At 43.7% G+C, this 26,747-nt stretch overlaps 1 protein-coding gene across 5 annotated transcripts in view; it reads left to right on the top strand.

Annotated features, from left to right (window-relative positions):
* LOC138247224 (adenosine deaminase-like) overlaps nucleotides 1–26,747 on the top strand; it is a 206,377-nt gene that overhangs the window by 117,380 nt on the left and 62,250 nt on the right. For 4 of the 5 annotated variants that reach the window (XM_069201960.1, XM_069201956.1, XM_069201958.1 and 1 more), the window contains 4 exons: nucleotides 1,079–1,194; nucleotides 5,121–5,245; nucleotides 9,468–9,539; nucleotides 11,233–11,334. In XM_069201960.1, the coding sequence (XP_069058061.1) occupies nucleotides 1,079–1,194; nucleotides 5,121–5,245; nucleotides 9,468–9,539; nucleotides 11,233–11,334 (415 nt within the window). The remainder of the gene's footprint in view (nucleotides 1–1,078; nucleotides 1,195–5,120; nucleotides 5,246–9,467; nucleotides 9,540–11,232; nucleotides 11,335–26,747) is intronic. The other variant, XM_069201957.1, reaches the window with a different exon arrangement.

Raw genomic sequence — 26,747 nt, 5'->3', positions numbered from 1 at the left:
TGTGGAACAATATTACAATCTTGCATTTCAAAATAGTACACCTCTTTGTGGTTCTTTCAACCTCAAAATAACAATATCAATTTATACCTCCATTTAAATTCTTAAGATTGTATTTAAATTAATGCCCTACCAAATTAGGCTTTTCTCTATCCCCTTATTCTCATATTCTCATATTTAGCTCTTTTCAGAAGGTTGTTTCTTGACTTGCCTCTGTGATGGGTGTATAAATAATGCAGTCTTCCCCTTTTTTAAACTTTCCATAAATTAGTGAGCTTAAACCCTTATGCTTAAACCAAGGTGGTGAATCGTAGGCCTTGCATGCTTAACAACTGTGTACTTCAGGAGCTTTTGCTATTCTGTGCTCAATAAAATTTGTAAGTGCACGTCATTCCTGGAGGAAGCACAGAAATGGAATCTGAAATCTGCTTTTAATTCCATCTATTCACTTAAATAGTGAGTGACAGGGATGCTTAAAATATAATCCAACTGCATGGAATCAAAGGTACAAACTCCTCTGTACTTTAGAGTGTACCAAATATTACATTTGATTTGTTTTAACCAGTGAACCCAGAGTTTTTATTTTGGCATTTATGCTATGCAATTGGAAATTGGGATGAGGCCAGCATCCCAGATTTTTCTGCTGAGATAATTTCAGTCATCCAATACACTGTTTCTTAAGAGGAGTAATGGATTAGGTATTTTGTATTGTCATGCATGAAGAACATTAAAGACCTGGCTGCTTCCAAGCACTTGACCCTGCTAACCACCCAGAACCATCCACAGTGTGTAGGCGCACAAACTAGCTGATGCTATATAGTCTCCCTACAGTGATCCAAGTATGAAAGTGTGCTATTGCTGGGATACACTATTACCTGATGTGCCCTCTACTTTATTCTTTCTAATGGAATGGGTATGTAGCAGAGTAACATTTGCACAATAGGATCCACTGATCTTTCCATAATAGAAGCATAAAGTGTTTTTTTGTCATCTACCTTTCAACCAAATGCCAAGTGTTAAAACTATCTGTGGTCTAAAAATTAAGTTATGCAGACTAATTTATCTATCTTTTAATCCTCAGAGGGGACCTCACTCCTGATGAAGTGGTTGATCTGGTTAATCAGGGGTTGAGGGAAGGCGAGAGAGACTTCAACATAAAAGTTAGATCCATTTTGTGCTGTATGCGGCATATGCCAGGTAAAACGCTAAAACTCTTATAATTCCATCCTTACACATTTTATAACTGTATATAGTACACTAAGTTTGTAATGATGAAATGATAAAAGGGTTTATTTTGATTTAGTATAGTTAATGTCCATAGTTAAAGTCTGTTGACTGTGTTCTCCGATTACAAAAATCCAATCTTTAAGATGGAAATTATGAATATTCACACCTTTTGATGCATGTGTAAAACCCGCAAATAACTTTGTTTAAGTTTCAATGTGAAGTACTTTCCATATTTTGAGAATAATCATATTGATTGATCGTCCATCCACTGCCAATCTCACAATTTGAAGCACTGTTTAAATCATATATTTGATATATGCCTTTGTAGTCGAGCCCCTGAAACAAAATTTGGATTTTAAAGTATTGAAAGTATCTGTGTATTTTTATACAATCTTAAAACTGAATTTCTTAGTAGAAACTACACAAGCTTAAAACTGAATTTGTTAGTAGAAACAATGTATTTGCTCCACTTTCTCCTTCTAGCCGAAACATAATTTTGTTTGCCATTTCGGGGGACAGTTATAAATTTTAGTAGCTAACTGGACCATTAACCGTCCACTCGTTAGTCGTTTAGCAAACCCAACATTTCTCATACATTCCGAGCAAGGAAGAATTCCTTGGTATGTCTTTCTCGCCTCTACTTGGGGGAGGCACACTCGGTTTGATCTCCTAAGCCCCAAGAGGAAACACACTTAACATATCTTAGGAGAAAAGGAAAACTGTCAGGTGCATCCTACTGCAGGGAGTTTTAGGGGGCAAAACCTCTGTTCGAGAACCTCTCATCTGCGAGGGGATTTCGTAAAACAGAACCCTTCCCTGGTTCCTGAAAATTATACACACAATAGTTAGTATTTTACAATATGCAATTATCTATCACGCCTTATTCAATAGTTTTACAATTTTCTGCTGGTGTTTTAATGAGGAAAAGGCACTTCACACAAAGGATTAAACAAATGTTGTGGAACCATTTACGAGTCTAACGTGCTCAAAATGTGTGTAACGATGAAGCAGAAATACTATAACTGCATAAATAATTATATTGAAACGAAGGGGAGTGAACTAGCGTAAGCAGGAGGGTGGCTGATCCCGTACACTAACAAAAATAATACTTTGCTTCATGTTAATAATCCATGGTTTGCCTCCACCTTAGGGAGCTTTAAAACACTTTAATTGTTTGAATATATCTGAATCTTCCCAGGGAGCTGTGTCATGAAATAGATCTATGTACACAAGTTTCAGTTTTAGTTGCGCCTGTGGTTCTGACGGTATCAAGGAAACAGATGTGTCAGCAGTGTTCTGTTACAGAAATGCAGATTACTCGACAGTCTATTAAGAAAGGAAAAAACATTACTAGTGAAAATTGGTATTCCGATATAGATGTCAATCTAACAACAATTTGATTGTAAAATATGTCAATACATATTACTTGCTAGCAGATCAAAGAAAGATGAATGCAACGAAGGAGGAGCAGAGAAGAAATAGAAAGAGATAGGAGAAAGATTCAAAAATAAAAATGTAATCTATATACCGGCAAACAAAAGTGAATTTACATGAATCTAGAATGAATTGTATATAATTAATAAACGTATTGAATTATACACTATTTAAAATGTGCATAGACATGAATACCACAATTATATTAATTAAAACACAACAAACTCAAATGTCTATCAACATTTGCTTCAAGAAGGCTTGGAAACTTTTTAGACTAAGGCGGATGAGAAGTATGAAACATAAAATATCTAGTGAATAAAAATGACTAATAAAGAAATATTATTTAAAAAAAGGATCTGTTGAGAAAAGTAGTTACAGATTACAAGTCATGTTCTCTTTTCATGGCAAGTGAAATTATGTGACCCAAATGCTCTATCAAGTCTGTGGTTCTAGAATGCCACCATGCTTAGAAGGGTATATTGTTAGAGATCTTCCAATTATTAGTAATTTGCTGGAGAACAACTGCAAGCACTAACATTTAAAGAACAACATTTTCAATCATCAGAAAAACTATCTAAAAATATGGTTGTTTAACCAAAATTCATATTTTTTCACTAAATACCAGCTACATTTCAGGGGTTGAGTTTTTTCTACCTCCTGTGAAATTCAATGGTAGTCTTATTTTAAGGCGGGTACTTTTCAACTACTAGCTTTTTGCTCCAGAGTATGTGATCCTAAAGCATGGATTGTATACTTTGTGCTTTCCCTGAACACTGGATCTTTACCTCTCCCTTGTTCCACTGATCCCCACACTTCTCTGTAGGAAGCGGGTATGAGTATCAGAAATGGATGATATTTAGTCTAGTCAATGGCTGAGCACAGAATTTGTGTGTAATCTCTTTTTCTGACTGATGGCTTGGAAGGTGGATAATTTGCTCTTAAGTGAAGAGGCTTGCCAAATGTAGTAGACATGGCGATCGAACAATTAAACTATTGTGGTAACTTGAGATGCTGTAGCACCTTCTCGATCGTTTCAGTAACACATCAGGAATGCTCCATATATTGAAGGAAGGATTATTGTGGGACATTTTTTGTCTTTGCTCTCTGTGACCATTTGGCAGCGATCAAAGACATTTGTCCGTTCAGAGTTGGCATTGAAGAGATATTGCCTTATGCCACACACCTCCTGAGGATTTTCAGTCCCACTACACAGGGCTGAGTGTCCACGCTCCTTCGTAGAATCTCTTTATTTTCTGGCCCATTCAAGGGTCTCCTTTTGTGCACCTTTAAACCGGTCCCATTAATGTTCTCCTATAAACTGCTCACTTTGATGACTGTCTCTTATGCATGCAGACTGGGAGAACTTGGGGTTCTCCTGTGGCAGAAATATTTTCTCTGCTTTGTACTGCATGGAGTAGTTCTTCACTTTTGGCCCAAACCTTTAGGGAACATTCTTTGAGATTTCTGTGTCCACCAGGATAATCATTTGTGTTATCTCAGTACTTATTCTTCCTCAGACAGAGAGTCTGGACTCCATTCTGTAATTTATGGTGGGCATTTAAGGTCTACATCTCTTGTATCTCTTCTTTTCTCTCAGTTTTTATGACCACTAGTTAAGGAAATTAGCACAAGATGCCTTTCGCAAATATGTACAGGAAACTTGATAAGATTATTTTTTAAATGGCATACCAGCAGGAACAGGCAACCCTTTGAAATCCCACCTTGGGTGGGATTGCTAGGCCCTGGCCTGAACTTTTTTATCTTGAATTTTTTGGGCACCGAAATCTCCACACTCCTTTCTTATGCTCTACAAGCTCCATATTGGGAAGAGGGTAACTGTGTCTTTGGAGCAGTTCTCATTTGTGCATTGCAGCAAACCTCATTATCTTTTAAATGCATTAAAAGTTATACATGTGCAATAATAGTCATATACTTGTGTAATGCATGACAATATGTTCTTCTTTGTTTGGTATAGATTCACAGATAATGACTATGATGATTATTTGGAATGATGTAGTAATGAAATGATTACTAACTGGTGCTCTTCATTGCACTAAGCTTTACTTTTCCTGGTTATAATCCTGCTTCTCCCCTCTTTCCTTGTGGCTTGTATTTGAGTTGATCATTTGCAGTTTTGGTCATTTTTGCTTTCAAAGATATTGAGGACTTTCTGCTAGAGAATGACAAGTCTATACCCTCCCAGTAAATGATAGTAATAGTAGATTTAGGGTAATAGTAGATTTAGGGTAACAATGTGCTATCTCATAAATAAGGATTGTGATGAGGAGGGGCAATATTACCAGCAGGGCATTCGACTCTCCCCAGCACCGTGCATATTTGTAATATATATGGATGATGCTGGAGACAGTAGTTTGTTGATAAGTAATCTTTGTTTATGCTTCGTAATGCAAAATAATGTTTTTGATTTACACACTTCAATTTAGGATGTTTCTTCTTAACAGATTGGTCACCAGAGATTGTTGAACTTGCCAAAAAGTATTGGAATGATACGGTTGTTGCCATTGACCTCGCCGGGGATGAATCACTGCATGGCAAGAACTATCCAGGGCATAGGAAAGCTTATGAGGTTTGTAAACATTGCTCTACTAGTATAGAAACATGTCTATCTAACATAATTTTAAAAGACATGTCAAGGATAACAGTGGTGGCTCTTCCCCACAAAATCTTGTTGACAGTCTGGAGGTCGGATAGAGCCATTAAAGAGGCCAGTAGTGGACATGCACTATTGTGTGGCCTCATTACCACCTCTTTTACCAACCATTACAATGAGGCTTGAACTTTGGAGTGACGTGAAAACACAGTATTCCTTGGTCATAGTATTTAAATTAAGGCATGCACATCATAGAAACATATTAATGTATTCTCATTAAAAGATAGTTTGGAAGGCTGTTAGGCACAGGAGTGGAAGTTGTTGCCACTGGGTGGCCCACTGAGGATGGGAGGACATCTAGTCGTCACTGAGAAGTTGAGAACAGAAGCACCTGCTTGATATGCTGTCTCTTATGGGCCACAAGAAGGGGTGGATATTTTATTGGCTGATGTCCGTTCCAGGACCCAAAGAAAGCCTGCAACTCATTTTGGTGCAACACAGACCAGAGATTTGGCCCTGGCATTTGGTTCACTATAGGAGTTTGGAAAGCTGTGCATATAATAGAAGCTGGAGGTTGCCCTCAAACACCAAGTAAGTAAATAACATGTACAAAAATGTTGCTATTATTGCACTAGTGTAAGTTCCTGCTTTCTCCCTTTGTGATGGTTCACCCATCTTTCCCTTCCTTTAACTTTCTGATCTGTGTGTTTTTATTCTCTTGCTCTCATTAAATATCTGATGAGGAAACAATAAGTTCCGGTCCCAAAACATAAGTGCTAGTGTCCCACACCGGCAATCACTGGCTGAAGTTAGGCACTGGATGGAGCCAACCTGAAGCCTTGCCGTTGTGAACCAATTCAGGTTGTAGGAGCTGTGCCATTAAGACACTAAACCCAGTTCATCTCTTCATTTCAGTACAGTTAAATATTTAGTTTTATGCCATGGCCTTCTTACATACGTTGAGTATGGTATTGATCGTAGGATTGTTTTTTTGATACTTTCCCTTTGCAGTAAATGAGTTCATCATGACACGCACTGCAAGAACAAGTAATTAAGAACATGGGGCATATTTTTCCTATTTTCATGCAATGCATCTTATTTTCTGCGCTGCATGAAAGGGAGAGCGCAGGAATGTGCAATACTGAACAAAGCAAATACATGCAACAAATATCTGGCATGAAAAAGGACAAAATACTGGTACCAGGGGGAGGTGAAAAGCAGACCGAGTAGGTGTGAATTGAGACATGTTACCCTTGGTGAATGTGTGACTACAGGGACATGTCTCACCCTGCTCTCATGTAGACCAGTGGTTAGACATAAGAGGGACCCAAGAAGGGAACCCAGCTTGAGCAAGGCACTATTGTATTTTTGCATGGCAAATAAATGGTGCATGTCTTTGTTTTGTCCCGATCAAATTTAGCTAGGTTTGGCTGATTACATTAATATTACTCTGGGGCATAATTGCCAGGTCCTGAACATTATGACCTTTCTGACGTAGGGCTGAAACATGTCAAATTAACACACAGGGTGTTGGGCCATTACCTCTATGGACACCCCCTAATAACATTATTTTAATCATACTAGAAACATCACTAATAAAAGGATACCTTAACGTTTGTGGTATTTTTTGCTTAAGACCCCAGCAGCCGAATATCCTAAGTACTCTCAGGAACATGGCCAATCCCATCCTGTTTTTAGGGACCATGAGGAGACCCCACCATAAAGCATTACACTAAAAGGGCGTATGAGGGTCTATGCTCATGTGCCAATGACGTTAGTTTAGCTTCACATTTTTTTACTGTCCTTTCGGCAGTGATTAGTGGATGAACGCCTAAATGTAAAATATATCTTTTTGTGGAGGTAACTATAGAAGGGGCGACACATCCTATACTTTCATCTCTCATCCCCCAGGAACTCCAGATTATTATCTGGGGCTTTTCGGTCTGTGTATGTATAGTGTCCTCATTTGTAACATGTGTGAAAGTTGTCAGTGAGTCTGTTGTGGATAGTGACAGTGAGGAATCTCTGCAGGGTCATTTGACCAAGAGGCCTTTGTCTGACTATTAGTCGATGATCACTGAGTCATTGAGTTTGTGATTGCATGGGACGAAATCCAGGCTGTAATAGACTTGGTCGTCTTTGAGCTATGACCACACCTAGGTTTAAATGAAGTGTTAAAATCAGGAGCATTGGATGATTTGGGAGAGAAGCTATCATATGCAGCGTAGAGGTACAGAATATCAACTACAAATTATTGAAATACCAGAGTATCACTATACCTAATCTCCCATCCATGAACCTTGAAGAAATACGTATATCTTGAAGGTACATTGAAGTGGAGTTGAATATAGTTTATCTATACTTACTGATTTATATTAATCTCCACGATATTGTGGTCATCGATATTTTTGCCCTCAGTTAAATTTGGCTGTGATATTGTGGTATCTCAAAATTCACTGTTTAACTTTCCAGGCCAAAACTTATATGGAGTAAAGCCTGAGTTAGTGTTTTTTTAGAACCTGGTGGTCATTAGTAATTGATATTAAGGATGTACAATAGTGTGCAAACAGTGGACACAAGGCTTCATGGATCCAAATTGTAAGGCAAGTCTTCCACTAACTAAAAAATGCTAGAAAGCAATGTAAAAAGATATGGACTTTTGTGTATTACGGAAAAATACTATCCAATCTGAAAGAGTCAAACACAGTTCTTTTCCGTGTCAGAAGCTAAATAATGATTGAAGGTCTTTTGTAAACGTCAAAAGGTTCAGCACGATTCAGGGCTCTGAGGTGTTACATGGCACTGTGTGAGCAATGTGTGTTCACTGTCCTAATGTTAGATGTGCGTCCCACAACACTGTTGTACAAGGCTAGATGGTCAGGCCTGTTCTACTCTATCTGTCCGCTGCCTACATTTATATGAAGAGCACAGGAATGGAGTAATGGGGAGGTACATGACTACCAGTTGCACAGTCCCCGATTTCCTTAAGAACTTGGGGGCCTCTAGTAAGTTTGAAAATCAGGGTTGGAAGAAAAATCCTCTCCATTCTGTGGAATAACAGTACCCAGTACTCTTGGATGTATAGGAGGCAGAGGTCTTCAAATATATCTGATCCTAATCTTAACAATAAGCTTTTTCTATATTTGTCTTAATTTTGGGAATGAGAACTGATATTACTCTTGCTCAACATGAAGGACAATCGTTGCCTTGGTTGTGTTCAGGCATACCAGAAGCAACTGGGTGAGGGGCTAAAATTTTTGCGGGGCCTTTCTTTGGTGTCTAAAGGAAGGAGCACCTCTGAATTAAAATGACCACTCTGGAGAAAGAGAAAAAACAGAGAGGCATATTTAAGAGCCCCTAGCACCATTCGAACTCCACATTAGCATAATTTTTTTACTCTAATGTGGCGTTAATAGACCAAAAACGCTGTACATATTTACAAAGTAGGGCAATGCATGCGTTGTGCAGCTTTGTAACTCTTTGCAGTACATTATGCCTGCATCAAGCATAATTTATGCAAAGGGAGCGTTCCCCCGTTAGGGGAGCCGAGAAAAATGGTGCAAGGAAATCTGACAGATTTCCTTGCATCATTTTTTCAGCACTTTTAATGCCTGCTCAGACCAGGCGTTAAGAGGGGGCATGCCATTGAATACAATGGGCCATTATGTACTGGAGGAGAAGTGCCAAAAGTTGGTGTTGCTCCTGCAGAGTACATCAATAGCATGAAAAAAATGACGCTTTTGCCCCCTACCCTGCACCATGGTGCGCCGTATTTTAAATACGCATACACATGGTGGCGTTAGGGGGATGCTAAAGGGCACAAGAAAAGTGGAGCTGCCCTAGAATTTGGTCCCGTTAAGTAGCGTTGCCACTGAAGATGCACAAAAAAATAACATCCTTACTTTTGTTTTGAAATTTAGAAACATATAAAAGGGCGCTATGCCCTCGAAATGAACAGGGTCTGAGGCAAAAGCCCCAGGCACCGTTTTCTTGTGACAATCCTGGTTCTGGTAGACTTTTCTCTGGATCAAGGCGAAACATCCTCAGGATGCTGGAGGAACTGATCCTGATGTTTTACACATTGTCACAAACAGTAGATGAACATTTCGTTCTGCATACATCTGATGTAACTAAATTTTAGGAATATCTATAGTAACGTTAACTCTGGTTCTCAGGTGCCTTTCTCGTGTGTTTGCAGGAAGCGGTACGTTGCGGCATTCATAGAACCGTGCACGCAGGAGAAGCCGGGCCCCCAGCAGTGGTCAGGGAGGTAAGAGTAAAAAAGCAGAGAAGAAAAGGATGACGACTTTATCTACTTAGATTAATGCATATAACATTAAGTAATCACAACCAACCAAATGCCACCTGAAAATGAACCTAACTCTACCTCATTCTTACAGTTGTCACATTCATTTACTTTTAGCCAGGCAAGAGTCCTTAAATCAAATGCAAAAACAATCTACAGCATGCAAACCGGTGCAGCAAAATGTGCCTGAATTGCAGTGAATGTTTTTTACAATGCACAAAGGCTTGTTCTTACATAATTAACTACTGTGGCCCATACCTAACGCGTGTTACTGCAATATTGACTTGTTAATATTATCCTGCAACAATATTGAACACAAGTTATTCGCTCACCCAACACTGCCAAGGTGACTGCATATGGAACAGGAATAGTAAATGTTCACCTCTGTATGTATGCAGAGATAAGCGTCATTGCACAAGTTGATAACTTCCAGGCTATATCGTTATAGGTAGATATTTTTAGATTCGAGATTTTGGCATACGACCGATTCCAAGCTAAACATTGCAGGTGGTGGTCAAAAGGACTCAAGTTTGTCAACGGGGATGTATTTTTCATTATCGGACTTTGTCACAGAGAAAAAGAGAGAAAAACAGAAAAGTGTGAAAGGAAGATGAAGAGAAATTTAGGCATAAAGGGACAGAGGGAGAAAACAGGGGTGGAAAGAAACTGCAACCGCGAGATAAAGCGGAAAGTAGGGTATGGTGGTGGAAGAAAGCGGCCTGTGGACTAATCCCAGTTCTGAAGCAAACATAGAATTCAACAACGCAGATGGTGGGCTCTTAAGAAAAACGTAGGGCCCCTGTACATGTGTTTTTTAAAGAAACTAGACCCTACCTTTGTTGCTTATACATACGCGGGACTCAAAGTCAACTGCAATGCATACACCGATCTACCCACAGCTAGATACCTGCTACAACCTAAAGGTGTCCAGCCATAGACGAGGTACTCTGACATCACACTGCACCCGATTTATGAACCTTCATAAGCATGAAACAGTTTGCCCAAGACTTGACTTTCAGTTAGGTGCTGGACTGATTGACTGACTACTGAGGATGTACAATGTTTCATGCAACTGCAATACAACTGTGGATCCCCAAAAAGCATACAGCGGTGCACTTGGCACCAAAATGGTGCACCTGGCACCTTGACTTCGCCTAGGACATGTTTTAGGGCTAGTGTAACTCAACATCGACAGTGCTGCTAATGACGAAATATGTTGTATTTTAAGTATTGTGTCTTACCGAGGGATGTACAGAATACTAATGCCAAGTCTCTTAGAGAGTAAAGAATGAGCCACAGTGTTGCTAGCATTTTTGGTACAGTTGTGTATTTTTTAGATACTCGTAATGACGAGTTTAATTAGGTGAATTAGATTCAGACTGCTGAAGGTCCAACACCCTAAATACAGTATATATACAAATTAAGACTTTTCTCATTAGTTGGCAATATTGTGCTTTAGTGACAACACCAGATGTTCAATAACAAACTGTTATGGACTGAAAATATGAAGAAAATTGGCTTCCTACAGACAGATATGCTTATAAGTTATATGCCAATATTTTCATTGTTGAATTTATATCATGCGTATTGCACAAATAGGCCCCAAAAATTAATAGCATACAAAAGAACATAAAAAACAACATTTTTATTTTGAAAGGCAGTAGAAATACTAAAGGCTGAAAGAATTGGACATGGTTATCACACCATCGAAGACCCAGTTCTCTACAAGGAGTTGTTGGAAAAGAAAATGCATTTTGAGGTAAGTGTACTACGGTTTGAAATATGACTTAATATCAAAGGAAATAGGAAACATCACTCCTGCACCTAGGTCTCATTTTGGTTGAAGGCTTTCATAATTGTTACAAATCATACGTTTCCTGCATACGACAATCACTTCACTGGAGCAGGAATGGCACAAAGATTTTCAGCTTGTCGGGCCAAAATGTATTTTGCATATGAAGGGCCCCACATATATAGAGATTTCTAGCTTTCTTCTGTTATTTAGTACAGTTACCAGTTACGTAATTTTCCTGCTTGACCTAGCGTTGTGAAAGAGCTGAACCTGAGATTCCAATTAATTTCGAATGTATCGACTGGATAATAACCAGAATCAGCAGTCATTTTAATTTATTTCTAAATACATATTTGTGTGCTAGTATCTTTGAATAAATGTGTGCTCTTGATCGATGACCTTCCAATTAGGTGGTTATCCAACATTGTGCACCATTTCTTTAGGCGATGAAGCTTTTCTTCCCTTGAAGGAATTAACTTAGGAAGTTAGTTCACAACAAACCATCATTAATTTACAGTGTAACCAATTCAGTCACATAATGAAGACCCCAAATCGGAAATACAGTTAAAAATGTTATTACAAACTAACACTCAAGGTAGGCGAATCTCAAAAACATACTGTAAAGTTACAGAATAACAATGGGCTAGCCATACCCTATGAAGACATTTAGGCAAAATAGCATAAAATAAACCAAGAAATGAGTTACATCTATACGGAATACCAGCAATAGATTTTGATGTTCAGAGAAAAGTCTTCCGTCTTCCTGCCTATACATGGGCCCAATCTAAATAAATCTATATGTTGATAGGGAAAATCTCATATTAGGCCTCGCAGATAAATACATCAAAGGCAGTACTGGCCCAGAGCTCCAGGGTGTTGGAAATGGCCTTTCTGCAGGGTCATCCCCAGACTTTTTGCCTTCCTCCTTCTCTTTTTCTGACCTAATTTTTTGCTGGCATTAGGGCTCTGCGCACTTTACCACTGCTTATCAGTGCTAAAATGCAAATGCTCTCTCCTTAAAACATGGTGACATTGGCTCATACCCAATTGGACTATTTAATTTACTTATACATCCCTAGTAGAGTGTACTATATGTGCCCAGGGCCTGTAGATTAAAAGCTACTAGTGGACCTGCAGCACTGTTTGTGCCACCCACATAAGTAGCCCCTTAACCATGTCTCAGGCTTGCCTCTGCAGTGCCTGTGTGTGCAGTTTCACTGACACTTTGACTTGGCATTTAAAAATACTTGCCAAGCCTTAAACCCCCCTTTTTCTACATATACGTCACCCCTAAGGTAGGCCCTAGGTAGCCCATAGAGCATGGTGCTGTGTAGGCAAAAGGCAGGATATGTACCTGTGTAGTTTACATGTCCTAGTAGTGTAAAACTCCTAAATTAATTTTTACACTGCTGTGTGGCCTGCTCCCTTCATAGGCTAACATTGGGACTGCCCTCATACATTGTTTGAGTGGTAGATGCTGATTTGAAAGGAGTAGGACGGTCATATTTAGTATGTCCAGAATGGTGATACAAAATCCTGCTGACTGGTGAAGCTGGATTTTATATTACTATTTTAGAAATGCTATTTTTAGAAAGTGAGCCTTTCTCTACACTTAAATCCTTCTGTGCCTTCCAATCCACATCTGGCTAGGTTTAGTTGACAGCTCCCATGTGCATTCACTCAGACACACCCCAAACTCAGGATACTCAGCCTCACTTGCATACATCTGTATTTTAAATGGGTCTGGGAAGGTAGAGGGCTTGACACTTGCATGTCAAAGGACAGGGGCCTCCCCTCACACAAAGGACTGACGCACCCCCTGCTGGGACCCTGGCAGACAGGATGGAACTGATGTGCACTTCTGAGGCACTCTTTGGAGTCTCCCCCACTTCAAAGGCACATTTGGGTATTTAAACAGGGTCTCTGAACCTACCAACTTAGACACTTCTTGGGGTAGACACTCTACCTCACAGACACTTCCTGGAGAAGAGAACCTGAACCAGAACCTACATCCTGCCAAGAAGACCTGCCTGGCTGCTCAAAGGACTCAACTGTCTGCTTTCTGTGAAGGACTGCTGCCTTGCTGTTGCCCTGCTGCCTTGCTGCTCTCTGGCTGTGGTGAAGAAGTGCTCTCCAAGGGCTTGACTAGAGCTTGCCTCCTGTTCCCTTAAGTCTAAGGACCAAAAAGACTTCATTTCTGCAAAAAGGACTCCTTGTGTGGCAAAAATCAACGCACAGCCTGCCAGAAACGATGCACAGCCTGCACCACGGTGAAATTTTCACCGAACGCTGATCCAGAACGACTCAGCCCGACTTCGCAACAAGAGGAACGAAGCAGCGCCAGTGTAGCGACCGGAAATTCGACACATTGCCTCACTGTATCGTCACACAGCCGAGACGGAATGACGCAGCCCGACTTCCAGAGAGGAATCGACGCAGCACCTGCCGTGCGGTAGAAAATTTTATGCAACGCCTACTGGATCGACGCAGCTCCTGTGACTTCGTCCTAGCAGCGCCGGAAATCCATGCATCATCCCGGGGGGCGTCTGAAAACCCTGCAACCCAAAGAGGATCCACGACCGAGCACTGGAAATCAGCGCACAGCTGTCCCGGCGTGAAACCTAAATGACGCATCGCCGTGTGCTGCCTGAGAAATTGATGCACACCCCTTTGTTTCCACTCATCTCCTCCTCTGTGGTCCTTTGCAGACATTTTTCACACAAACCAGGTACTTTGTGCTTGAAAGAGACTTTGGCCCTCATTATGACTTTGGCGGTCTTGTCAAAAGACCACCGAAGCCGTGGGCGCCACAATACCACCAGTGCTGGCGGTATGCGTGGCACCCTATTTTGATTTTCTGCTGGCCCAGCGGAAAAGTCACATCGACATTGAAGCCGGCTCATAATAGAGCCAGAGGCAATGTTGATATGCAGCGGGTGCAGCAGCACCCGTCGCGCATTTCACTGCCCGCAAGTCGGGCAGTGAGATGTGCGATAGGGCTGTGCCTGGGGGCCCCTGCGCTGCCCATGCCGAGTGCATGGGCAGTGCAGGGGCCCCCAGGGTCACCTCGAGTCCCCCTTGCCGCAAGCCTTTCCATGGCGGTGTTTACCACCATGGACAGGCCGGCAGTTGTGGACTCATAAACCCCAGGGCGGCGCTGCTTGCAGCGCTGCCCTGGGCAATTATGACCACCTGGCTGAAGCCTGGCGGTATCCTGGCGGGACCGGCGGTATGACATGGTGAATGTACCATGGTCATAATAAGCAGGTGGAGCACCACCAGCCTGTTGGCGGTATTACCACCTGTGTTCCGCCGTACGCCCAGGTCGTAATGACCCCCTTTGTTTGCTTTAAAAAGACTTAAGACACTTTATATCACTTTTCAGTGATACCTCAACATATACTTATGGCATTTTAATTGTTTTGACATGCATTTATCCAGATAAATATTATATATTTTTCTAAACAGAGTGCGGTGTATTTTTGTGGTGCTATATTGTGTTATTGTATGATTTATTGCACAAATACTTTACACATTGCCTTCGAAGTTAAGCCTGACTGCTCAGTGCCAAGGTACCAGAGGGTGGGCTCAGGATAATTTGGATTGTGTGTGACTTACCCTGACTAGAGTGAGGGTCCTTGCTTGGACAGGGGTTTACCTGACTGTTAACCAAAGACCCCAGTTCTAACACAAGGCTGTTGCATAAAAACATTAAATCTTATTGTGTAAGGAAATTTCACCTGCCATCAAGATATACAAATATAAAGCACAAACAGCAGCCTTATATGGGGCAGAACTGTGGGAGAATCAACAGATTGGGTATCTTGAAAGGTGAAGAAAATAAGTGCATGTTGTCCCTGCCTCATCTCCCCAAAAGAACACCTTTGATCCCAGATTTTCAAGATATGGCAATTAGGAGGTTAGACGGTCTTGCCTGCCTAAGACCCTTGCTTTATTAGGTAAGGATGTGGGTAACCCAAGATCTGGCCCATTACAGGGAGGGTTTGCTTGAAGTGATGAATATGGATAAATGTAGCTCCCTGCCTCAGCTGCGCTATAGTAAAAATTGGTTTGAAAAACTAGGTCTGAGTTCCTTCTGGGATGAACCAGGGCTGTTGACTATTCACTGCAAGGCTCTGCATAAATATGCTTACTGGAACTATTTATCAATATGGCTCCATCAGAACCTGGAGTGGGGACAGCATCAGAACGATATTTGTCCATTAAGCCCATTGCCTGCTTTGAACTGTATCTAGATGAGGTGCATCCACCAATGGCCAAAACCTTCTACATAAGATTTTGCTTTTGTACTTTGTGTACTAGTGGTTTAGGGGTTGGACCTTCACACTGAAGGTTAAGGGTTCAAGTCTAGGTGTGTCACTTGTCACTTGTCATTTCCCTGTTTTAATTTCTTTTCAACTTTAAATATTTAAGGTACATACCAAAAGGTGATCTCACTCTTTTTACTTGACATTACATTTTTATTTTCAGTTTGTCCTAAAATATATTATTCTAACTTTATCATTTATAAAAATTTCGACAATCTCTCTGGGTGGTTACAGGGAGTTAGCCGCAAGGTCTGGCCACAGTCCAGGTCTTTGCGGCCAACCCCTGCAGCACCTCACAGGGTTGTGTGGTTATAAGTGTTGGCCACAAGGCCTGGCCTCAGGCTGAGTCCTGTGCACTGCCAAATGCCGTGTGCAGCACAGGGCTAGGTGGTTTTAGGTCCTGGTGCCAACCCCCACTGCACACAGCGAAGGCTGTGCCTGATTTGGGGTTGGGTGGTTATAGGGGTTGTTTACAGGGACTGGAGGTTGCCCTGCAGGCAACCTCTGATGAGCATGGCCAAAGTCAGTGCGCAGCAGTGGTTGGGTTAACATAAGGTAATTAAAATTAATTTAAAAACCATAGAAATGTACTGAAAAAACTAAATTTACAGGGACGTTATAGTTAGGAAATAGAATAAAAAAACAACATAGGATTTTACGTGAAAAAACACAAGTTACAGGGATGTTATAGTTATGTTCTGAATGTATTCACACAAAACCAGAGAAATTCAGCAGTTATAGTTAGAGTTATTTCAAGTAACTATAACTTGTGCACTGAGGTAACTAGAATTCATAACCTTCCCATGCACTGCTAATTACTCTACAGCTCTCATGATATCTTTGATAACATCATTGATAATGTCACTGTAACATCTGCTGTAAAATTATTGATCAGATAACTGTGCGTGGTGGTGGCGTGAGTTATCTTAGGGTGCGAGTTATAGCTACTTGGAACCTCTCCATAACCTTTGTTTTTTTCAGTGTATAGATTATACTTACCTGTTAATTGTTTTCACCACGCACATGCCTTCACCATGCATGCCTTTATAGAGAAAAAACAATAAATATGATAACGTAAGTATCTAACAGATAACTATTAACCCTTTTAAATAATATAAAGGTGTTTCCACTTACCTGTAAAAACTCACATTTATATTGTACTGACATGTATGGAAAAGGCATATTTGTGGTAAAGATTTGCTTGTAATGGCATGCATGGTTCCATCATACAACATTAGCCATTAAAAAATGCACCATTTGGCTAGCAAATCAGTGTCCTGTATCCAGTCCAAAATTGCAGAAGAGTTCCTTGGTATGTTTGCACATGCACTTGCATCATAGTAGATTGTCAGGGCATCTTTGGCTCACAGGTGGTTGTGTCTCTGCTGGCGTGCCATCTTCTCTCCAGTAGTTTGTAGCTGAATGTTTTTGTCCTGAGTTCTGCCGTGTACCACCTGGCTTGTTTTGTGGCTCTGCAGGTCTTGGCCTGTTTGATGGAGGCAACTTGGTCAGCGGTGTTGGTAATCCAGGTCTTGAAGATCTGGACTTCTTTCTACAGGTTGGTTGTGGGGTGCAGCTGGGTGTTGTTGTGGGTATCCATCTATTGGGTCTATGTTACTTTGTTCCACTTGCGGAAGGGGGCTTTACAAGGGCTGGTGGTGGTGCATGGTGATACTTCAATGATGGAGTGGTCGATTCAGGTGAGTACGGTGACATGACTGTATTTGACTCTGTCGCTCGGCATTAAAGTCAGGTCCAGTGTGTGTCCTGCTCTGTGTGCGGGGTTGGTAACCAGCTAGGTCAGGCCGATGTTGCTCATACGTTCCAAGATGTTGGCGGAGTTAGGGGCATATTTATACTTTTTGGTGCAAAACTGCACTAACGCAGTTTTGCACTGAAAGGTTTAGCACTGGCTTGCGCCAATCCTGAACACCAGCTGGGTGCCATATATAAGGAATGGCGCAAGCTGGTGCAAAGGGTGGGATAGCGTAAAAAAAAAATTACATTAGCCAGGTGGGGCTGGTGATATAGGAGAAGGGGTTTTGCACCAAATAATTACGTTATGCTGGTTAGAGTAAAAAAAGATGACTCTAACCAGCCTAGCCTCCTTTTCTGATGCAAAACCATCCATACCACATGACTCCTGTCTTAGAAACGACAGGAGTCATGGCCACCACCCCAATGGGCAGCACAGGGGACCAGTGTCATCTGTGCCATGCAGGGGGGCCCAAGTTGGGCCCCCGATGGCACTTTAACTAAAAAAAAAAGACTTACCAATACTTACCCTACTTACCTGGGATGGGGTCCCCCATCCTCTGGTGTTCCTCTGGTGTGGGTGGGGGTGTTCCTGGAGCTTGAAAAGGACACCTGTGGACCCATTCCATTGTGTTTAACCATGGAAATGGGTCCACAGGTTCCTTAACGCCTGATCTGACACAGGCGTTAAATAATGGAGCAAAGCAAGCTTTGCACCATTATTTAGCCCCTCCTCCCATTTGTTCATCATTTTAGCATGGGAGGATAAATATGGGGCTATGGGGTTAGCACCATTTTTTAGATGGGAATGCATCTCATTGATGCAAGGTAGGTTCATGCATCTAAAAAATGGTGTAAACCCCAATATTTACACGTTTGACATGTCTAATGTCAAAATATAAATATGGAGTTTGTTTTGCATCGATTTGCATAAAACAAAATAGCGCAAATTCTGCACAAATGGAGTATAAATATGCCCCTAAGTGTCTGTGGGGTCGCCTAGGTGGAAATTGAGGTCTCCAAGGAAGATGTAATGCTTGGACTTGATAGCTAGTGGTGCGATGAAGTCGGTGATGGCATCGCAGAAACTGGTGTGTGGTCTTTGTAGTCTGTAGGTGAGGGTGCCTCTGATGATTGTTCTCTCTTCAGTGTGGATTTGGAAATTGAGGTATTCCATGTTTGATGTGGTGTTGTCCTCAATTGTGTTACCTCAGATTATTGCTTTGTGGATGGTCGCAACACCCCTGCTGTGTTTGTTGGTGCAGTTTTCGGGTGCCATTTATCAGCTGTTAGGCATTGTGGCGGCAATATTGGGGCAGAGAAATGGTTGAGGCAGGTTTGTAAGACAAAAATTGCATTAGGACAGAGGGTGGTGATGGTGTCCCAGGCTTTGGTGGCATCTTTGCAAAGACCTCATGCATTGAGCAGGAGCCACTGGAGATGATCTGGGGGTTGCAGTGGGTAAAGAAGAAAGCTCACCTTATTAAAGGCCACCAGAGTATCAGGAAGAGCTTGGGAAAACTGCAATTGCTACATGTGTGAAGTCAATAAGGATATTGTGCATTGGACCAAAACAAACTCAATCCAAATCATCTTTAACCCCTTCTGTGCCCCGGACGTAATGGTTACGTCCTGAGGCACAGTGCTGCTGTGCCCAGGACATAACCATTACGTCCTGCGCACAGAGCCCAGAGGGAGCGCTAGCGCTCCCTCTGTGGGGTTCCCCCCCACCCCCCCAAGTCAAGGATGGAAGGGGAAGCCCTTCCCCTCCCACCCCGACCCCCCCAACCCCCCTGTGACGTCAGCGCGCGAGCGCGCGCTGATTAGTCACAGGGTCTCCCCCGTCGTGCTGGACGCAGAGCTTCCAGCGCGATTGAAAGAGAAATGCTTTTGCATTTCTCTTTCAATCCCATGGGGGAGGCCCCGAGAGGCTTCAAAGGGAAGGAAATGTATTTCCTTCCCTTTGAAGTCTCTCACAGGGTTTCAAAAGCCGGATTGCTTGCAATCCGGCTTTTGAAACCCCACTAGACACCAGGGATTTTTTTTTTTTTCAATGAAACTGTCAAAAGGGAGCGACCCCTTGGGCAAGGGTCGCTCCCAGGGGGGGCATTTTTTTAGGAAGGCCTTTTCTGCCCCCCCTGGGGGCAGATTGGCCTATAATTAGGCCGATTTGCCCCCAGGGGGGGCAGAAACCTCTAGGCACCAGGGAGCTTTTTTTTTTTTTTTTTTTTGTGATGTTTTCTTTTTTTTTAGGTGGGGAGCGATCCCTTAGGCAAGGGTCGCTCCCCTACGGGGCAATATATATTTAGGCCATTACTGCCCCCCTTGGGGGCAGATTGGCCTATTTTGATGAGGCCAATCTGCCCCCAAGGGGGGCAGAAACCATTAGACACAAGGGATTTTTTTTTTTTGCGCAAATTTCACGCAACGGGAGCGACCCCTTGGGCAAGGGTCGCTCCCAGGGGGGGGCATTTTTTTGGGAAGGCCTTTTCTGCCCCCAGGGGGGGCAGAAACCTCTAGGCACCAGGGATCATTTCTTTTTTTTTCTTTTTGTTATGTTTTCTTTTTTTTTTAGGTGGCGAGCGACCCCTTAGGCAAGGGTCGCCCCCCTAGGGGGGAAATTATATTTAGGCCATTTCTGCCCCCCTTGGGGGCAGATTGGCCTATTTTGATGAGGCCAATCTGCCCCCAAGGGGGGGCAGAAACCATTAGACACCAGGGAGTTTTTTTTTTTGTGTGAATTTCACGCAAGGGGAGCGACCCCTTAGGCAAGGGTCACTCCCTGGGGGGGGGGGATTATTTTAGGCCATTTCTGCCCCCCTGGGGGGTAGATCAGCCTATTTTGATTCGGCTGATCTGCCCCCAAGGGGGGCAGAAACCACTTGGCGCCAGGGATTTTTTTGTTTTTTTGTTTTACAGATGGGGAGCGACCCCTTGGACAAGGGTCGCTCCCCTGGAGGGGCTAAATGTATTTAGGCCATTTCTGCCCGCTTTGGGGGCAGATCGGCCGATTTTAGGTCAATCTGCCCCCAAGGGGGGCAGAAACCACTAGGCACCAGGGATCTTTTTTTTGCGCCGTCACGCAAGGGGAGCGACCTTGTAGGCAAGGGTCGCTCCCCGGGGGGAGGCAGGGGGGGGCAAAATTATTTGAGGCCATCTCTGCCCCCCCTGGGGGCAGATCGGCCTATTGGTATTAGGCTGATCTACCCCCGGGGGGGAAGAAACCTCTAGGCGCCAGGGCAAGTTTTTTTTTTTTTTTTTTTTTTTTTTTTAGAGATGGGGAGCGACCCATCAGGCAAGGGTCGCTCCCCTGGGGGGCAAATTGTGTTTAGACCATTTCTGCCCCCCTTGGTCGATTTTAGGTCAATCTGCCCCTAAGGGGGCAGAAACCACTAGGCAACGGGGATTTATTTTTTGGCGCCAATGTCACGCAGGGGGAGCGACCCTGTACGCAAGGGTCGCTCCGAGGGGGGGGTGTGGTAGTTGGGGGGGCAAATTTATTGTAGGCCATTTCTGCCCCCCCTAGGGGCAGATCGGCCTATTATTAGACCGATCTGCCCCAGGGGGGGCAGAAACCTCTAGGCGCCAGCGTAATTTTTGTTTTTTTTGTTTTTTGTTTGTTTGTTTGTTTTTTTAGAGATGGGGAGCGACCCATCAGACAAGGGTCGCTCCCCCGGGGGGCAAACTGTGTTTAGACCATTTCTGCCCCCCAGCAGATTGGTCGATTTTAGGTCAATCTGTCCCCAAGGGGGCAGAAACCACTAGGCACCGGGGATTTGTTCTTAGGCGCCAATGTCACGCAGGGGGAGCGACCCCGTAGGCAAGGGTCGCTCCTGGTGGGGGGGTTGGGGATGCAAATTTATTTTAGGCCATTTCTGCCCCCCCTGGGGGCAGATCGGCCTATTATTAGGCCGATCTGCCCCCGGGGGGGGCAGAAACCTCTAGGCGCCAGGGCACATTTTTTTGGTGTGTTTTTTTTTTTTGTTTGTTTGTTTTTTTAGAGATGGGGAGCGACCCATCAGACAAGGGTCGCTCCCCTGGTGGGCAAACTGTATTTAGAATTTTTTTGCCCCCCTTGGGGGCAGATTGGTCAATTTTAGGTCAATCTGCCCCCAAGGGGGCAGAAACCACTAGGCACCGGGGATTTGTTTTTTGGCGCCAATGTCACGCAGGGGGAGCGACCCCGTAGACAAGGGTCGCTCCGAGGGGGGGGTGCGGGTTGGGGGGGCAAATTATTTTAGGCCATTTCTGCCCCCACCCGGGGGCAGAAACCTGTAGGCGCCAGGGCAAATTTTTGTGTGTGTTTTTTTTTTTGTTTGTTTGTTATTTTAGAGATGGGGAGCGACCCATCAGACAAGGGTCGCTCCCCTGGAGGGCAAACTGTGTTTAGACCATTTCTGCCCCCCTTGGGGGCAGATTGGTCGATTTTAGGTCAATCTGTCCCCAAAGGGGCAGAAACCACTAGGCACCGGGGATTTGTTGTTTGGTGCCAATGTCACGCAGGGGGAGCGACCCCGTAGGCAAGGGTCGCTCCTGGTGGGGGGGGTGGGGGTTGGGGATGCAAATTTATTATAGGCCATTTCTGCCCCCCCTGGGGGCAGATCGGCCTATTATTAGGCCGATCTGCCACCAGGGGGGGGCAGAAACCTCTAGGCGCCAGGGCAAAAAAAAATTGTGTGTTTTTTTTTTTGTATGTTTGTTTTTTTAGAGATGGGGAGCGACCCATCAGGCAAGGGTCGCTCCCCTGGGGGGCAAACTGTATTTAGACCATTTCTGCCGCCCTTGGGGGCAGATTGGTCGATTTTAGGTCAATCTGCCCCAAGGGGGCAGAAACCACTAGGCACCGGGGATTTGTTTTTTGGCGCCAATGTCACGCAGGGGGAGCGACCCCGTAGGCAAGGGTCGCTCCTGGGCAGGGGGGGTTTGGGGGTGTGGGGGGTCAAATTTATTTTAGGGCATTTCCCCCCCCCCCTGGGGCCGGCTGAGCTAGAGGTCAAAATCCACAGGTAGGCACTTTGCAAAAAACACCTCTGTTTTCTGTGAAAAAATATGTTGTGTCCACGTTGTGTTTTGGGCCATTTCCTTTCGTGGGCGCTAGGCCTACCCACACAAGTGAGGTACCATTTTTATCTAGAGACTTAGGGGAACGCTGGGTGGAAGGAAATTTGTGGCTCCTCTCAGATTCCAGAACTCTCTGTCACCGAAATGAGAGGAAAAAGTGTTTTTTGGCCAAATTTTGATGTTTGAAAAGGATTCTGGGTAACAGAACCTGGTCAGAGCCCCGCAAATCACCCCATATTGGATTCCCCTAGGTCTCTAGTTTTAAAAAATGCGCTGGTTTGCTAGGTTTCCCCAGGTGCCGGCTGAGCTAGAGGCCAAAATCCACAGGTAGGCACTGTTTTCTATGAAAAAATGTGATGTGTCCACGTTGTGTTTTGGGCCGTTTCCTGTCGCGAGCGCTAGGCCTACCCACACAAGTGAGGTATCATTTTTATCGTGAGACGTGGGGAAACGCTGGGTGGAAGGAAATTTGTGGCTCCTCTCAGATTCCAGAACTTTCTGCCACAGAAATGTGAGGAACATGTGTTTTTTTAGCCAAAGTTTGAGGTTTGCAAAGGATTCTGGGTAACAGAACCTGGTCCGAGCCACACAAGTCACCCCATCTTGGATTCCCCTAGGTCTCTAGTTTTCAGAAATGCACAGGTTTGGTAGGTTTCCCTAGGTGGCGGCTGAGCTACAGGCCAAAATCTACAGGTAGGCACTTTGCAAAAAACACCTCTGTTTTCCTTCAAAAATTTGGCTGTGTCCACGTTGCGCTTTGGGGCGTTTCCTGACGCGGGCGCTAGGCCTACCCACACAAGTGAGGTATCATTTTTATCAGGAGACGTGGGGGAACGCTGGGTGGAAGGAAATTTGTGGCTCCTCTTAGATTCCTGAACTTTCTGCCACAGAAATGTGAGGAACATGTGTTTTTTTAGCCAAATTTTGAGGTTTGCGAAGGATTCTGGGTAACAGAACCTGGTCCAAGCCACACAAGTCACCCTATCTTGGATTCCCCTAGGTCTCTAGTTTTCAGAAATGCACAGGTTTGGTAGGTTTCCCTAGGTGGCGGCTGAGCTACAGGCCAAAATCTACAGGTAGGCACTTTGCAAAAAACACCTCTGTTTTCCTTCAAAAATTTGGCTGTGTCCACGTTGCGCTTTGGGGCGTTTCCTGTCGCAGGCGCTAGGCCTACCCACACAAGTGAGGTATCATTTTTATCGGGAGACGTGGGGGAACGCTGGGTGGAAGGAAATTTGTGGCTCCTCTCAGATTCCTGAACTTTCTGCCACAGAAATGTGAGGAACATGTGTTTTTTTAGCCAAATTTTGAGGTTTGCGAAGGATTCTGGGTAACAGAACCTGGTCCAAGCCACACAAGTCACCCCATCTTGGATTCCCCTAGGTCTCTAGTTTTCAGAAATGCACAGGTTTGGTAGGTTTCCCTAGGTGGCGGCTGAGCTACAGGCCAAAATCTACAGGTAGGCACTTTGCAAAAAACACCTCTGTTTTCCTTCAAAAATTTGGCTGTGTCCACGTTGCGCTTTGGGGCGTTTCCTGTCGCGAGCGCTAGGCATACCCACACAAGTGAGGTATCATTTTTATCGGGAGACGTGGGGGAACGCTGGGTGGAAGGAAATTTGTGGCTCCTCTCAGATTCCAGAACTTTCTGCCACAGAAATGTGAGGAACATGTGTTTTTTTAGCCAAATTTTGAGGTTTGCGAAGGATTCTGGGTAACAGAACCTGGTCTGAGCCACACAAGTCACCCCATCTTGGATTTCCCTAGGTCTCTAGTTTTCAGAAATGCACAGGTTTGGTAGGTTTCCCTAGTTGGCGGCTGAGCTACAGGCCAAAATCTACAGGTAGGCACTTTGCAAAGAACACCTCTGTTTTCCTTCAAAAATTTGGCTGTGTCCACGTTGCGCTTTGGGGCGTTTTCTGTCACGGGCGCTAGGCCTACCCACACAAGTGAGGTATAATTTTTATCGGGAGACGTGGGGGAACGCTGGGTGGAAGGAAATTTGTGGCTCCTCTCAGATTCCAGAACTTTCTGCCACAGAAATGTGAGGAACATGTGTTTTTTTAGCCAAATTTTGAGGTTTGCAAAGGATTCTGGGTAACAGAACCTGGTCCGAGCCACACAAGTCACCCCATCTTGGATTCCCCTAGGTCTCTAGTTTTCAGAAATGCACAGGTTTGGTAGGTTTCCCTAGGTGGCGGCTGAGCTACAGGCCAAAATCTACAGGTAGGCACTTTGCAAAAAACACCTCTGTTTTCCTTCAAAAATTTGTCTGTGTCCACGTTGCGCTTTGGGGCGTTTCCTGTCGCGGGCGCTAGGCCTACCCACACAAGTGTGGTATCATTTTTATCGGGAGACGTGGGGGAACGCTTGGTGGAAGGAAATTTGTGGTTCCTTTCAGATTCCAGAACTTTCTGCCACAGAAATGTGAGGAACATGTGTTTTTTTAGCCAAATTTTGAGGTTTGCAAAGGATTCTGGGTAACAGAACCTGGTCCGAGCCACACAAGTCACCCCATCTTGGATTCCCCTAGGTCTCTAGTTTTCAGAAATGCACAGGTTTGGTAGGTTTCCCTAGGTGGCGGCTGAGCTACAGGCCAAAATCTACAGGTAGGCACTTTGCAAAAAACACCTGTGTTTTCCTTCAAAAATGTGGCTGTGTCCACGTTGCGCTTTGGGGCGTTTCCTGTCGCGGGCGCTAGGCCTACCCACACAAGTGAGGTATCATTTTTATCGGGAGACGTGGGGGAACGCTTGGTGGAAGGAAATTTGTGGTTCCTCTCAGATTCCAGAACTTTCTGCCACAGAAATGTGAGGAACATGTGTTTTTTTAGCCAAATTTTGAGGTTTGCAAAGGATTCTGGGTAACAGAACCTGGTCCGAGCCAAACAAGTCACCCCATCTTGGATTCCCCTAGGTCTCTAGTTTTCAGAAATGCACAGGTTTGGTAGGTTTCCCTAGGTGGCGGCTGAGCTAGAGGCCAAAATCTACAGGTAGTCAATTTGCTAAAAACAGCTCTGTTTTCTGTGATGTGTCCACGTTGTGTTTTGGGGCATATCCTGTCGCGGGCGCTAGGCCTACCCACACAAGTGAGGTATCATTTTTATTGGGAGACTTGGGGGAACATAGAATAGCAAAACAAGTGTTATTGCCCCTTGTCTTTCTCTACATTTTTCCCTTCCAAATGTAAGACAGTGTGTAAAAAAGCCGTCTATTTGAGAAATGCCCTGTAATTCACATGCTAGTATGGGCACCCCGGAATTCCACTGCTTCTCAACACCTTATCTTGTGCCCATTTTGGAAATACAAAGGTTTTCTGGATAGCTATTTTTTACTCTTTATATTTCAGCAAATGAATTGCTATCTACCCGGCATAGAATGAAAACCCACTGCAGGGTGCAGGTCATTTATTGGCTCTGGGTACCTAGAATTCTTGATGAACCTACAAGCCCTATATATCCCTGCAACCAGAATAGTCCAGCAGACGTAACGGTATATTGCTTTCGAAACTCTGACATTGCAGGAAAAAGTTACAGAGTAAAACTTAGAGAAAAATTGATGTTTTTTTCACCTCAATTTCAATATTTTTCTTTTTCAGTTGTTATTTTCTGTAGGAAACCCTCGTAGGATCTACACAAATTACCCCTTGCTGAATTCAGAATTTTGTCTACTTTTCAGAAATGTTGCGGTTTCTGGGATCCAGCGTTGGTTTCATGCCCATTTCTGTCACTGACTGGAAGGAGGCTGAAAGCACAAAAAATCGTAAAAATGGGGTATGTCCCAGTAAAATGCCAAAATTGTGTTGAAAAATTGGGTTTTCTGATTCAAGTCTGCCTGTTCCTGAAAGCTGGGAAGCTGGTGATTTTATCACTGCAAACCCTTTTTTGATGCCCTTTTCAGGGAAAAAAACACAAGCCTTCTTCTGCAGCCCATTTTTCCCATTTTTTAAAAAAAAACGAAATTTTCACTGTTTTTTGGCTAATTTCTTGGCCTCCTTCTGGGGAACCCACAAAGTCTGGGTACCTCTAGAATCCCTAGGATGTTGGAAAAAAAGGACGCAAATTTGGCGTGGGTAGCTTATGTGAACAAAAAGTTATGAGGGCCTAAGCGCGAACTGCTCTAAATAGCCAAAAAAAGGCTCGGCACAGGAGGTGGAAAAGGCCTGGCAGCGAAGGGGTTAATTGGATGAATATTCCAATATCTAGAGGAACGTTCAACTATATCAATTCTTTCCCTGA

Source organism: Pleurodeles waltl, chromosome 7, assembly GCF_031143425.1.
Source record: "Pleurodeles waltl isolate 20211129_DDA chromosome 7, aPleWal1.hap1.20221129, whole genome shotgun sequence".
Taxonomy (NCBI): domain Eukaryota; kingdom Metazoa; phylum Chordata; class Amphibia; order Caudata; family Salamandridae; genus Pleurodeles; species Pleurodeles waltl.
The sequence above is the reverse complement of the archived record's forward strand: the minus strand, read 5'-3'. Positions and strand labels throughout refer to the sequence as shown.